Below are 16331 nucleotides of genomic sequence, written 5' to 3' on the forward strand. Positions count from 1 at the left end.
GGAGGAAAACAGTAGAAGAAAAATCAGAAAGAATACAATTTAGTTTAGGTATAGTCATTATTGACAAATGCAAATCCATCTTCAGAGACTATTAACATTTATTTTTCATTTGTGCCACATCAGGTAGTACCTGCAAAAAAGAAGAGATATTCTCCTAGCTCTCCCTTGTTTGACTTTCACATCATTTGGAAACATGCTGCATTGGAGAGATGCCAACAGGACCCAGCCATATGACATTTAAGTCTTATCTGGTAGCTCAGAAAGGATTATGGGTAGTTGCCTACAACCAGGCAGTATTCACAATACAGAACAGCAGGGCTTAGAATCATAGAACCTTAAGACTAGAAGGACCTTACAAGTTGTCAAAGCCAATCTTCCATCTAATGTTTAAATATTCTACAACATCATGATAAGTGATTGTCCAACCCATATGCTTGACATGGCAAACAACCAGATTCTCACAACCTCCTGCCATGGCCAATTTCCTCAACTCTATGTTTGCTGACTACTAGAAGGCCTACTGCCCCAAAGAGAACAATTAAAAAGCAGCTTTTCGGGCTTCCCTGTTGGCACAGTGGTTAAGAATCTGCCTGCCAATGCAGGGGGCACGGGTTCGAGCCCTGGTCCAGGAAGATCCCACATACTGTGCAGCAACTAAGCCTGTGTGCCACAACTACTGAGCCTGCACTTTAGAACCCATGAGCCACAACTAGTGAAGACCACGTGCCTAGAGCCCGTGCTACGCAACAAGAGAAGCCACCGCAATGAGAAGTCTTCACACCTCAACGAAGAGTAGCCCCTGCTCCCACAACTAGAGAAAGCTTGTGCGCAGCAACAAAGACCCAACAGAGACAAAAATAAATAAATAAAAAAAATAAAAAAGAAAGCAGCTTTTCTAAGCAAGATGTGTATCTTCCAATGACGGATTTGAAAGAATCATTTCCTCATTTTGCACCCACCTACATTCTTACTTCTATAGCCTTACATATGAAGGAGTGGTATTTTCTCTTCCATGTCTATTTGCCTCTAATATATAATATGTGTCAAAGTGCACAGGTATTAATGAGCAAGCTGTTCCAGTAATTCCTTAAATTACTGGTTCAAAGTTTGTATGATTCCCTCCCTGTAAGATAAATATGCTAAAAATGACTTGCAAGTAGGTTAATATTAGTAACAAATAAATACTATTAGACATGAGGCTGAAAACTTGGCCTCTGTGCACCGGTGCTGAATCAAATCTCGGAGACAGAGTTTTGGGTGAAGTAGAAAAGAATAGCTTTATTGCTTTGCCAGGCAAAGAGGGACACAGCGGGCTCGTGCCTCTCAAAAGTGTGTGTCCCAACCTGGGAGGATTTGGTGAGGAGTTTTATAGCAATGGTTCAAGGGCGGAATTGTTGATAAGGGTCAGGGTGTGTGCAGGGCCTGCACTCCTTTAATCTGGCCTCAGGTAGTCTCTCTTGATAAGCTTCTCTGGAATGAAGAATGCTAACATCTTCCATTTGTTGGGAATTTTAGTTCTGTAAAGAGCTTAAAGATATTGTTATGTGCGTCCCTTGAGGCAGAAGCAGGACCCTGCCCCAAGGCTGCACTACTGTTTCTTGGCTGCTCCTCCCTTATCTTTGCATCGCCTCCATTCCTTGATTAGCAACTGTTTGGACCTGCTCTTTGGAACTCAGGGAAGGTCATGGAGGCTGAAGACTATTCCCTGCAAACAAAAAACAGGGGACACAGAAAGGCTTTCATGCCCAGGAGTCCCACAGGGTCTTGCTTGGTTTCAGATATAGGTAGGAAAACTTTTGACATCAACAGAAAAAACATACTCTCAGCATAGCAAAGGAGTTTATGAAATTCATAGAATATCCAAAATGCCAAGGTATTATCTAAGAGGTATACCTCTTAGATAATTAGGAGTTGTAGATTTTTTTGTTGAAATAGATTTCTCATTTTCCAATTATAAAGCCAGACACCACTCTTCAACTAAGCCTTAAATACATAATCCCATTTTCCTGCTCTTTATCTAGCTTATGTTTGTGTACCAAATAAGAGCTATGTTTAACTTGTTACTAAATTTTCCTTTTTCTGTTTTGTTTTTTTTTTTCAGTGAAGACCTAGTTTTACTTGCACATTTTTCACGAGCATCAAATAGTGGGTGATCTTTCAAGCTTGAACTGTAACAGTTGTATTGCTGAGGAAGGATTTCTTGTTTCAAATGGTCTAGGTAATGATTTACAGCTATTTTTGGTAATTCTCAAAATGACAGCTCCTTGAATTTTTCTGTGTGCAGAAATATTTGCTGGGCTGGCATCTTTCAGACCCTGGGAGGTTCATCCCAATCCTTGGCATGCAGGAATGAGGGAATGCTCTGAAATCTTTACTCCAGAGGGAACTGACCTGTCCACATTATCTTGTGATACATGTGAATGTTTGATGAGGTTTCCCTAAATGTCTGTGGCCTCCTGAGGCCTGGAATTTGTGGGCCAGGACTAACCTATGAGTTGGGTGAAATTACATATAGGCCTTGGGCATTCCAAGACCAAACCAGATAAACTGACTTATGATGATAGTTTAGTTCCTCTAAAGAAAAGTAGCAATAATTTGCAGCATCTATGTTTATATAGTATTCAATAAATGGTTGTTTTAAAAGTAGAAAGGATACAAAAAAGCAATAAAATGAAAATTAACAACCTTTTAAAATTCCAAACATTATCAGAAAATACATTTGACTGCCATTGGCTGTTGGAAGGTATAAGCTGGGGTAAAAATTTTGGAAAAGAAATAATAAAGGAGGGGGAAGAAACAACATAACAGACAAGATAGGAGATAAAAGGAAATCTTTTAAAAGAGAGGAAAATGAAGTATATTTAATATACCTTTCAATCACTTCCTACTCAAAAATCTTCAATGGATCTTCAGTATTACAGGATAAATTCATCATTCTTAAGCTCTATAATGTATTCCGTGGTCTAGATAGAACGTACTTATTCAACACATGTCCTCTGGTTTACTTACTGACTATTCAGAATATTCCTTTGGGGTTATCTTCTTGTCTTTGCTCCCTAAGGAAAATCCTATGTACTCTTCAAGACACAACCTCAGGGACCACACTTAGAGTTTTATACAGATAGCAATTATTGACCTTGGTCTCTACTATATTTACTTTGGATTTCTTAACATTGTTTCAAATGCCCTCCTCAGATAGTATTCCATATAATCTCCGTAACAGCAATGATGAATTAGGGATGGTTTATTCTAGGAATTTGGACTCTAATTCTATCAAATATTTGTATCCTGGGTGTTTTGTACGTAGTGGTTTGTTTTTTATTTTTTCACAGGTTATTATAGAATTTAGACAGTTACAAAACTGCTTTTTCTGCTAATCTTCATTATGCTAATAACTTGTGCCAGCTACATAAGTATGCCTTCGCTTCACTAAATTCTTCAACTTTGGAAGATTTTTCTTATTCATTTTTTCAAAAGACTCCATTTTGTTTGAAATCAGGATCTAGTACAAGTAAACAAAGGATCATCCATCTTTTTAGAGCCTTTAAAGAATCTTACCATTCAAATCTAGAATATGACACAAATGAACTTATCTACGAAACAGAAACAGACTCACAGACATAGAGAACAGACTTGTGATTAGCAAGGAGGAGGGGGTTGAAGAGGGAAGAAGTTGGAGTTTGGGGTTAGCAGATGCAAACTATTAGATATAGAATGGATAAACAAGGTCTTACTGTATAGCATAGTGAACTATATTCAATATCCTGTGATAAACCATAATGGAGGGCTTCCCTGGTGGCGCAGTGGTTGAGAGTCTGCCTGCTGATGCAGGGGACACAGGTTCGTGCCCTGGTCTGGGAAGATCCCACATGCCGCGGAGCGGCTGGGCCTGTGAACCATGGCCACTGAGCCTGCGCGTCCGGAGCCTGTGCTCTGCAACGGGAGAAGCCACAACAGTGAGAGGCCCGCGTACCACACAAAAAAAACCCATAATGGAAAATATGAAAAAGAATATATATATATATATATATACACACACACACACACATGACTGAATCACTTTGCTGTACAGTAGAAATTAACACAACATTGTAAATCAACTATATTTCAATTAAAAAAGAATCTTACCATGCAGAAGTTATTTTATAGAATAACTATTTATTTGATAGAATAAATTTCTAAAAATTAATATTTGGGATCATCTGGAATACTTCCTAATAACTAAGTATTGCCCTGAATTCCAGTAGCAAAATGCATTTATTGACACATGATGTCATGACTGTACAAATGAACGTTTTGTAAAGCAGCTCAGAATGGGATTCCCAAATTTGGATCTATGAGGTATTGTTGTTGTTTTCTTGAGAAACAGTATAAGAGGTAAATCAGCATAAAGGTAATAAATTATATCAACCCGTCAACAATTATTTAATGAATATCTACAAGAGAGAGTTGCTATGTTAGGCAATGTTTGGTACACAAAGCATTACAAAACATTTTTTCTGTCTTTAAGCAAAGTATGATGTAGCTGGAGAAAAAAAAAATTTACATAGAAAAAAATTACAGATAAACAAGACAATAAATAAATACCTAAGAAACAAAATGATGTTGGAATTCAAAGAACGCAGAAATCACCATAGATTAGCAGTTGTTGAGGACCATGAGAGGGACTGGGTTTTGAGATGGTTCTTGAAGTTGGGCAGTATTTCTGACAGGCAGAAGGGAAGAGACTTTCCAGGAAGAGGAAACAAAATTAACCAAGCTGCGGTGCTAGGAGGCTAGGGGAAATCTGTGAATGTGTGGAGACTTCCCTCGTGGTGCAGTGGTTAAGAATTCGCCTGCCAATGCAGGGGACACGGGTTCTATCCCTGGTCTGGGAGGAGCCCACATGCCACAGAGCAACTAAGCCCGTGCACCACAGCTACTGAGCCTGCGCTCTAGAGCCGGCGAGCCACAACTACTGAGCCTGTGAGCCAAAACTACCGAACCTGTGAGCCACAACTACTGAAGCCCGCGCACCTAGAGCCTGTGCTCCGCAACATGAGAAGCCACTGCAATGAGAAGCCTGAGTACTGTAATGAAGAGTAGCCCCCACTCGCCACAACTAGAGAAAGCCTGTGTGCAGCAATGAAGACCCAACACAGCCAAATAAATAAATAAATAAAATTTTTAAAAAAGAAATTATTGGTGAGATAATACAAAAAATATTAAAATTCTCATAAAACTCTCAGATCCCAGATAATTCCACTAAAGTATTCCTCCCTGTGAGAAATACTATTTTAAAAACCCTCAACTATTCTGAATTGTGGGATTAAAAGAAAATGCCCAGTCATTATGACAAAATGTGTTCAAAGCCTTAAAAATATACAAATGTTGACTGTTCAATTTTACCTCTAGAAAACACATTCCTAATAAAGATGTACACAAATTGTTAGCTACAAGGATATTCATTATAGAATTAAAATATAGTATGTAAAAATATTTTAAAGCCTAAATGACAAAAAATAGGTGATTGGTCAAATAAATTTTACATCATACAAGGGAGCCATTAAAATGTGTGTTGTACAAGAATATTTAATGACATGAAATGATGATCTCAATCCAAAAAAGAAGTTTTAAATATAATTGTGTTTTTTAAAATTTTATTAAATATAATTTTATTTTTAAAGTGCCTCAAATATATGCTTCAAATGTTGATAATGATGTCACTTTGTGATGGGATTACAGATTTCTAAGTTTTCTATATTGAAGATGTATTACTTCTGTGTAAAGAATAAAATAATTTAAAGGTATTAAAAATTTAAGTAGGGCTTCCCTGGTTGTGCAGTGGTTAAGAATCCGCCTGCCAATGCAGGGGACACAGGTTTGAGCCCTGGACCGGGAATATCCCACGTGCCACGGAGCAACTAAGCCCATGCACCACAACTACTGAGCCTGCGCTCTAGAGCCTGCGAGCCACAACTACTGAGCCCGTGTGCCACAACTACTGAAGCCTGTGCGCCTAGAGCCCGTGCTCCGAAACAAGAGAAGCCACCACAATGAGAAGCCCGTGCACCACAACGAAGACCCAACGCAGCCACAAATAAATAAATAAATAAATAACCAAAAACAAAAAAACAAAACAAAACAAATTTAAGTAAATGCCTAGCCAGTATCTCAGAACTGCTCATTAGGGTCACATATTCTATAGCCAAGGATATGAATTAACAAAAAGACAAACTAAAGAAAGGATCTTTCATCTTGATGACTAACTTCTCAGCAAAAATGAATGAATGTCATATGGCTAAAGCCAACCAATGAGATGAGGTTGTGGGAAGAGTGTTCTTTCCTAGCACTGTTTGTGCTCATAGTGCTTACTTATTTTTGTTTGCAGGTCCATGGAAAGTGTATGTGTAAGCACAACACGGCAGGCACCCACTGCCAACATTGTGCACCTTTATACAATGATCGCCCCTGGGAGGCAGCTGATGGCAAAACAGGGTCTCCAAAAGAGTGCAGAAGTAAGTACCAAACCACAGACTCAGAGCCTTCTTTGTAAAGTAAACATCTATGGACTCCTTGTTGTCTCTAGAAACACAATATAAGGTAGTAGCCCATATCAAACATAAACCATATCACTGCCCACTGTAACTTCAGCCATTTGGAAACAATTACTGCTTGCAAAATCACCGATATACTATTTTGCCAATAATGTGTTGCCCATTTGCTGAGACACTATGTGGGACCTAAGCACCCTCCCTGAGACTTTGACATAATAAAACATGGCTAGACGCAAGAGCAACTGAGGATTAGAATGTGCAGTTACCATCATAGCTGAGATATTGAATTATAATCATGAAAATAGCTATCTTGAATTCAGTTCTCAAAACAACCTTATAAAGTAGGTGGTGTTAATCCCATTTTAGAGATCAGGAAACTGAGGCTCAATAAGATTAAGTAACTTGCCAAAGTTAGTAAATGATAGAGTCAGGACTTGATCCCTGCTCTTCAGACTCCAAATTAAATGCTTTTTTTTCTGTAATGCCATAATGCCTTTCTTTTCACTTATGATACTTGTAGTGACAAATTAGATTTAAAACTAAGCCAGTTCGTCAAGAATGAGACTAACATTGCCATGGCTAACTTTGGGTTTGAGGTTGGAGATTAGATAGAAGGGTAAAAACTATGGGAACATGAATCATATTTTTTCTTTGCAATTCAAAATGAAATATACATGAAATAGAAATACACATGCACAGAGAAATACACATGGCCTTAACAATGTTTACACTCACAGACTTCAGTTTTACTAGGATTTAAAGGCAAGTACAGTGGGTAAAACTGTGAGAAGTCTCTTCGCTTACATAATTTGGAATCATAACTGATTTATTTTAGTTTCTAGGAAATGTAAAGGATTTCCTCTAAGCATAACTCTTAAATTATCTTACAATATGCTTTTTAAAGACTATGAGTCTGGTCAAAGTATCATAACACATCAAGGAAACAATGAAAAACAATAGCACAAACATTTTCAAATGCAGTTGACCTCCAGAAAAAAGTCTGGATCCTTATTCAAATCACTCATCAAGAGAATCTAAAGAATTTCTCCTAAATTCCTAGAGTGCCATTCTGGCCCTTTCCACCGAAACCAGCTGCATATCTAAACACATATAGAACACAGAGACTTGTCACTTGGCACTATTGACTGATAATCTTAGAAATGCCTTTGAGAAATTGTTATATGAGAAACTCTGCAAGCCTCTTCTATAAGAAAATTAAGGCTTCTATAGGAGACTACCTCGTACTCACCAGTACAGCAATAGCTGAGGAATAGTACTTCATGAAAGGTAAATCAATCTATCTGCCAAGTTACTAACCCCTGTCCACCAGGAGGTTCCTTCTAGGCTCGGAGGAAGGAGGGAGGGAAGGAGGGGAGAAAGAGAAGGAAGGAAGGAAGAAAGGAAAGCAGCTGCTGAAGGCCAGAGGAAATGGGGTGAAAGAGTTCTTAATGTATAAATGTTTTTATACTGTTTTGAATCTTGTACTGTGAAAATGTATACTACTCAAAAAACTAAATTTTTTTTAATGGAAGTATAGTTGATTTACAATGTTGTGTTAATTTCTGCTGTACAGCAAAGTGATTCAGTTATACATACAGATAGATGTATGTACATATATATACATTCTTTTAAAAATATTCTTTTCCATTACGGTTTATCACAGGATATTGAATATAGTTCCCTGTGCTGTACAGTAAGACCTTGTTGTTTATCCATTCTATATATAATTGTTTGCATCTGTTAACCCCGAACTGCCACTCGTCCCTTCCCCATCTCCCCTCCCCCTTGGCAACCACAAGTCTGTTCTCTATGTCTCTGAATGTGAAAAAAGTAAATTTTTAAAAATTAGGAATCAGCTTACCCTACTTTTAACTGCCTGAATATTAGAGAACCTGTCATTTTATTTTTAATTCTTTGTTTTCCTCCCATGCTTCTTTTTCCCAGCCTGCAAGTGCAATGGACATGCTGATGCCTGTCACTTTGACATTAATGTGTGGGAGGCATCAGGGAATCGTAGTGGTGGCGTCTGCAATGACTGTCAGCACAACACAGAAGGTCAGCATTGCCAACGATGTAAGCCAGGCTTCTACCGGGACCTCCGAAGACCTTTCTCTGCCCCAGATGCTTGCAAATGTAAGTGAATTAATGGTTACTGGGAAAAAAAAAAGGTCGATCTGTACAAAAGAGATGACTCTCCATCCTTCATTTGCTCACGCGTGGGAGAGAGGTCATGAAATTCTCAGACAATCCACTCACACACATCAGTTAACTTCATTGATAAGGGGTAAGAATTTTCAATCTGTTAGGTGGAAACAGTGTAATATTCTTAAAGACAATGTCCTTTCTCACTCTCCATGAAGTAAAATTGTTTCCTATAGCACCACATTTTGGAAAACAAGATGTTTAATAAGAGAGAAAAAAGAATGATGAAGAGGGAGATATATTTAAGATCATCTTAAGACCAAACATATGAGTAGGACGCAGACAATAATGGACTCAAATAGACGAAAGAAAGAGTGGTTATCTGCACTTGGGTCACTCTAGTGTTCATCTCTGCAGTGAATTTGAACACCTGAAAAACGACAGGTTTTGGTTTCATTGTGAATGCAATTTGCTTGACTCTGCTCTAATGTAGCAATGAATTTAGAACATAACAATAATTCCCTACTCTCCCCCCAAATACTAAACTGTTACAGAATGGTTCTGCTTTTTTGTTGGTATAACTCCAAGAAGAGGTTTATTTGAAAAAAGAGTAGAATCTTAAAAGATCTGCTCAATTAATGAGACATTACCTGAAACATGACTGTGAAAGATATATGCAGAGCTTAAGTAGAAGTCCAGTGTGGATGAATAGTCATTTAACTACATGAGCATTTCCACGTCTGTCAACTCAGAAATTATTAGATAACAGAAACCACTCAAGACTGTTAATGGAGATGAATGATCATGCCCTTCCTTTCCCCGCCAAGGACTCCATGTTCTAGATCAAAAACAGTGACAGGAAAGGAGCAATACAATGGGAAACAATCATTTAAAATCTTGGGTTCATTTTTAATTTAAAGGAAAAATTCTATTGCTCTTGAAAATACAGTTTTAACCTCAAGCAGGAGATACCTACATGAAATATGAGTGGTCTTCCTTGTTATAAGCTTTCTCTCTTAGGCTGTGGAAGACAGAATGTGCAACAGCTCCCTTTCAACCTTGAGCCCCAAATTTGGATTTATGTCATAATATTTCTGCAAGAATTCTGTTTTACTCCTGCTCCTTGTTGTACTCAGACTTTCATTTTAAACGGTTTCAAACAGATCTAGAGTAGAAGCTTTCCCTGCCCCTTACGGCCGTGTCATCCTACGCCAGCTGTTGAAGCTCTTTGCACTTCGATTTCCTTCTCCCAACAGGGTTGTAATGAGAACTACATAAGCTAAAGTATGTGGAGTGTTTAGCGCGTTGCTTGTCATATAGTAAGCCCCCAAGAAATGAAAACTAGTATTATAATAACTGTTGTCCTATAAGATAGACAGTGGGAAATAACACTATAGAGTTTCTACTCTTTATTGACTAAATATACCTTATGTCAAAGATAATTACTTCTTTAAAATCCACAGTACCTTAGGGACTAAAATGTAGTTTCCTTAACTCCATGTGCTGACTGAAGGATCTGCTTATGAAATTTCAATCTAGAATATATTCAGCCCTAACACCATTTGTACAGGATATATTTAAATAGATATGTATGTGTGTATTCCACATCCTCAGACCACTAGTAGAAATGTCTAAAAATAAGAATGTATGGACTAACAAGCAGATGAAACAGGAAAGGAAATTCATTTGTCATTGAGTAACTTAGATACTTGTAACTGTCTTGTATAGCAACAGGCAACATTTTCAAAAAGATACTGTTATATAGCACTGACTTGAAACAGTATGTTGTACAAAGTACCTAATGTATTCCTTCCTTCCTTCATTCATTCGTTCATTCAGTGGATATACATTGAGTGCCTACTATGTGCCAAGGGCTTAGGATGTGTTCAGGAACAAAACAAAGACCCCTGTGCTCAAGGAGCTTATATTCTAGCAGAGAAGACACACAATAAATATAAGTAATAAGTGAAATATATAGTATGTTAGAAGGTGATAAGTGCTTTTATCACCAAAACAAGTTAAGAAAGATCCAAGGTGCCAGAGATTTGGAATGAGGAGTGACAAGATGCAGTATTTTTTTTTATTTTCCCCCAGTTTTATTGAGAAATGATTGGTATATAGCATTGTATAAGTTTAAGGTGTACAACATAATCATTTAGTATATGTATAATGGTGAAATGATCACCACAGTAAGTTTAATTAACATCCATCACCTCACATAGTTACAGTTTTTTTCCTTGTGATGAGAACTTTTATGATGTACTCTCTTAGCAATTTTCACATATACAGTATGGTATTAACTATAGTTATCATGTTGTACATTACAACCCCAAAACTTATTTATCTTGTAACTGGAAGTTTGTGGGATTTTCTGTTTTTTTTTTTAACTTAGTTGAAGTTAACAAGCAAACCAGTGATTCTCAAAGTGTGGTTGCAGGGCCATCAGCAACAGCATCACGTGGGAAATGTGTTAGAAATGCAAATTCTCAGACTCCAGCCCAGACCAACTGAATCAAAAATTCTTTGGGTGGAGCCCAGAAATCTGAGTTTTCCAAGCCCTCCAGGTGTTTCTCATGCAAGCTAAAGTTTGAGAAACACTGGTCTAGTTGAAGGTTCCCCCAATTTTACTTACATTGGTTAAAACAAACCCAGTTTCTAATATCTAACTAACATTCAAGTATCTCCTATGTTCTGGTATAGCAAATGGCTGGTCACTTTCATTAGAGTAACAAGTAGAAGATCTACAAGAACAGTGAAAGAAAACTTTGAAACATTGATTAGGGCTAGATTTTAGAGAGTCTTGTATGCTATCCTAAAAATTTTAGTATTTATTCCCTACGGTACTGGGGGCCAAGTGATTTAATTAGGAAAGTTTCATATATTTCAAATATATTTTACTGATATAATGTTCAGATTAATTTGAAAGCATTGCATATTATGCACTGCGTTTTACTTTACTAATCAAACTTTAAATTCTGCAGCTTTATAAAATTGTAAGGTAAGTAAATGTACAAAAGATTAAAACAGTGACTTTTTTTTAAAATGTCTGTGTCTTACCAATAAAAAGAGAAATAGAAAGGTTTATTGGCAGACTTGGAGCCAAGATAAATACCTTGTGTTTTTTTTTGTTTTGTTACTGTTCTATGTTCAAGCTACTGCTCATATTCTTACAAAACGTAAAAAGGTTGCCAGCTCTAACTATGTAAATCCTAGAGGGCTCATGGCTTCAGAGTTTTATAAAAAGAGCATGAAAGAGGAGATTATTTTAAAAGTTACCCCACTACTTATATAGCTCTTCTAGGGACTTGTGCCGAAAAGGCTTTATAGGTTTTTGGTCCCCAAACTACAGTTCTATAAAAACATAAGCAAAATTTGAGAAGGTAGCTAAAACTAACAAAACACATAACTTTTTATTATTTTTTAGCCTGTGAAAATGTCAATAGAGACAGTATTTTCCATATTATAGTGTTTGATTTCCAAGGTCAATAGACTTGAGCAAAATTAGGACATTTAAAAAACTTATTCTTTCATTCTACAAATTCTTATTGAACACTACTGTGTGCTAATTCTTGGGAATTATAACAGTGAGCAAGAGACACAGTCTTTTTAAAGAGCTTATGAGTGTGTGTGTATGTGCATATAAATGTGTGTGTATATATATATATATATATATATATATATATATATATATATATATACATACACATATGTGTGTGTGTGTGTATGTGTGTGTGTGTGTGTGTATAGGCAACTAGTGGTATATACGTGTGTGTGTTAGATCACACAAGTATGACCAGTATTGTTTAGCGAGTGTACAGGGCAGCTCATAGGAGGGGCAATGAACAAGAGTTAATTTTTTCATTAAGGAGACCTGAAGTTTAATAGGAATCAACATAACATGGGTAGGAATATTCCCAGCAGAGAGAACAACCAGTGCTAAAAAGGAGCAGAAGGAAGAAAGACTATAGCATGTTCAAAGAACTGAAAAAATTTCAGAATGGCTATAGAGGCAAAAAAAGAGGGGGAGGACATTAAAGGAGTATGAGGATGAGAGAAATAGAGAAGATGGGTGGTTGGCTAGAGGTGCCCTCATCTTGGACGCCTCAGTCAGTGAGATGGTGTGGATTGAACTATCCACAAGTAGATGATAATCAGTCAATAGGTACCTTTAGTATAATTACCTGGACCCTGCCAGTTGATATTTATAGGCAATATCCAAGTGTCCGAAGACCAAAGGTATCAAAGCTATTTTAATGAAAACTGCATGAAGAGCACATTAATATATTTAAAAGAAAGAAGGAAAGAAAGAGAGAAAGAGAGAAAGAAAGAAAGAAAGAAAGAAAGAAAGAAAGAAAGAAAGAAAGAAAGAAAGAAAGAAAGAAAGAAAGAAAAAGAAAGAAAGAAAGAAAGAAAGAAAGAGAAGGGAAGGGAGGGAGGGAGGAAGAAAACATTATAAGACAATTGTAACATACTTGTCTGGATTAGTTTCTCAACCCCTTAAATTATAGAATTCCCCTGCATCTGGGGTACTGAAAGACTTCAAGCTAGAAGCTACTACGAATAATTCATATTGCTAATCATTCCTAGTTAAAAACATGTACACAATACTTGCACCAAGTAGGGGGATTATGAAAATAACTGGTACCAATTTAGTCCTTTTAGCATAATTTGTAGGTGGTGGATGGATTAGTATAGAAGATCTGTATTTCCTTTTTTCGTTTTCTAGACATACCCTTGATCCTGGGTAGGCTGCCTGAGGAAGGCGTATCTCCATTCACTTTATGACTATTCCAGCACATGTTTGGGGCAGAGATGCCTGTGTCCACTTCCCTAGCATGGGTTTTCTTACTGGCACCTTCTTCCAGAACATTATTCTGGTTCTTCCCTTCCCTTTTCTGCGCCAGGGGTAAATTCCACCACTTATTAGCACATTCAATTTTTTTCTCTTTCAAGTATTTTCCATACTATACTGTTTGATTGGCAATGTTTGGCAACATTTTCATTTTTATTTAGTAATATTTTCTTATCATTAACTCCCTCCTTAGCAGATGTGTCTCTGTATCACCTTTACAGTTACCAAGGCTGATAATAAAGTGTATGACAAATAGGTTAATGTACTTAACAGTTATTAAGTACCTACAGTACACCACATTTCACACTAAGTGCTGATAGAAATATCGCTAGAGCTACAACTTTTCTGCCCATTGGGTCCCACTTTACTTTTATGAGGAAGGTAGTATCAAGAAAACAAGTGGATACCTCTAAAAATTTAAACTATCTCAGTGTGTGGTTCCATCAACAGCATGTACAATGTTATTCAAAGTAACAATTTTATTATATTTACTCTACTGTGCTTACCAAGGCAGAAAAGTAACCTGATACTCAGTGTGTGGTCCAAAGACCAGCTGCACTGGCATCATCCAGTTGCTGATTAGAAGTAGCAGAACCTCTGATCCCACCCCAGACCTACTGAATCAAACATGCGCTTTACCAAAATTCTCAGGTGGTTGTGTTATATTGAAGTTTGAGAATGCTGCAGAGTACTTTTCATCAAGGGTTAAATGCAGTTAGCATTTACTCTACAGTTAATTTTAAAAAATTAGTTAGCCAGACAGAATATCCCACTATTCCCTTAGCATCCAAATTAACCAGAGTTTGCATCTCTGTTTGTATGCACATAGACTTAGATTTTTTAATGAATTACATAGAGATTTATTGAGGAAAAAAATGGAAATCTGGATAAATGTGTTTCTATGATATAGCATTTTCCAAAGTTTGATTCATGGAACACTAACTCCGAAAGGTGTTAATGGGAACTAGATTCGGGGAAATTTTTCTACAGACTTCAAATTCAGGAAGTGGTGAATTAATCAAAGGTTTCTTTTCTTCAGGATTTCTCAGAGCTTTTAATATGCTAGTGTTCATGATAAACCTCCTATAGAGCTCTGAAGTCTGTCTCCCAAATCTAATCAGAGAATGCTTTTCTTACAGAGCATCTTTTAGGACCAGCATTCTACAGAATGCATGGGAAATACTGCTATTGTCTTGTGGCCATATCTATATGAAGAGTCACTTACAAAGACATATCCTAGAAGATTCCTTCTGTATGTTTGCTCCTCATTTCCAAGTGCTAGAGCCTACAACTGTTTATCAAGGAAATAATAAACTTTATATTTCTATCAGTGAAATAATTACAAACATAATATTAAATAGGCCTGGACAATTACCGTCTATTGGATTATCAGTGACGATGTATCAAAACCCTTCTCACCCTTATTTCCTAGTTTATGTCTTCTCAGGAGTTGGAACTATTGAAAACCTGAAACAGCAGGTCAAAGTTTACTATTGGATTATCAGCGACGATGTATCAAAACCTTGTCACCCTTATTTCCTAGTTTATGTCTTCTCAGGAGTTGGAACTATTGAAAGCCTGAAACAGCAGGTCGAAGTTTATAAATCATAGCTCAATTTAGCCAAAGACGCACTTATTGGAAAAACAGCTCCTCTATGGCAGGCACTGCAGTAAGCACTAGCTCTGAAAAAGATGAAAAGGTCTTCCCTAAAGGATCTTACATTCTAGATGGGGAGAAATTTATAGTAACAGATCATTTCAATACACTGTGGTGACGGTAATGATATAATAGTAATAGCTGACATTTATTGAGTGCCTACTCTTTTCTGTTCACTGTTCAAAGGGCTGTATATTTAGTAACTCACTTAACTTTCACAAAAGCACAAAAGTATTAATGTCCCCCCATCATATGAGGAAAATGCAATGAAAGTGACACATGAAGTGCCTCAAGGAGAGTTTGGGGGTGGTGTGAGGGCAATTAAGGGGAGGCTTCCTTAGAAAGATGCCTTCCATACTTCCTTGGTGGCTGTTTTTATTTTTTCCTTTTAAAGTGCTGAAATACAAAGTTTGTCCTACTTTCTAATCTATGATTGCCTTTGTTGCCTTTAACGAGATAATCTAGAAAAGGGAATGAATTGATGTTTATTCTTCCTCACAGAATCTATATACTATACATTGAACAGAATACTCAGGACTTACTGGTCCCATGGATGTTCTAGGCTATTTTTTTCCTCCTGACAAACATCATGCTAAACTATGGTCCTTATGTGTACACTTGTAGTTAATGGCCATAAGTTCACCAAAGCTGAATAAACAGGGCCCTGAACCAAATCTACTAGCCAATAGATTTATTCCTGTGAGAAATTAAATCATCTTTGTTCTCAATTCCTCTTTATTTTAACCTTAACTAGAGTCAACTGTGGGACCCAAACAATCAACTACACATTTTCATAGTCAAGAAATTACTTCTGAGGATTTTAGAGATGTTGTTTGTTCTTTTTTAAGACTAGTGGAGATCATTGAAACTGAATTTATTTCTACAACTCAGAAAAAAAAATTTTTTTTTTAAAGACAGTGCATTTAACATCTATAAACACAAGAGACAACGTGAATCTCTCCAGCTGAATCTAGGGCTGAGAGCAGAATGGAGGCGCAAACTGGTTGTTAAGATACATGAGAAATATAACTATTACTGTGTACTGAGACACTTGGAGGAATACTGTCTCTTTGTTCTAAAAGAGAAGTCTCTTCTACACAGATGTAGAGACAGACGTAGGGACACCAAGGGGGGAAAGTGTGTG

At 37.0% G+C, this 16331-nt stretch overlaps 1 protein-coding gene across 3 annotated transcripts in view; it reads left to right on the top strand.

The window, feature by feature from the left end:
• NTN4 (netrin 4) overlaps window positions 1-16331 on the top strand; it is a 107409-nt gene that overhangs the window by 58403 nt on the left and 32675 nt on the right. For all 3 annotated transcript variants that reach the window (XM_079937825.1, XM_079937823.1, XM_079937824.1), the window contains 2 exons: window positions 6371-6497; window positions 8481-8669. In XM_079937825.1, the coding sequence (XP_079793951.1) occupies window positions 6371-6497; window positions 8481-8669 (316 nt within the window). The remainder of the gene's footprint in view (window positions 1-6370; window positions 6498-8480; window positions 8670-16331) is intronic.

This window comes from Stenella coeruleoalba (genome assembly GCF_951394435.1).
Source record: "Stenella coeruleoalba genome assembly, chromosome: 11".
NCBI classification, from domain to species: Eukaryota; Metazoa; Chordata; class Mammalia; order Artiodactyla; family Delphinidae; genus Stenella; species Stenella coeruleoalba.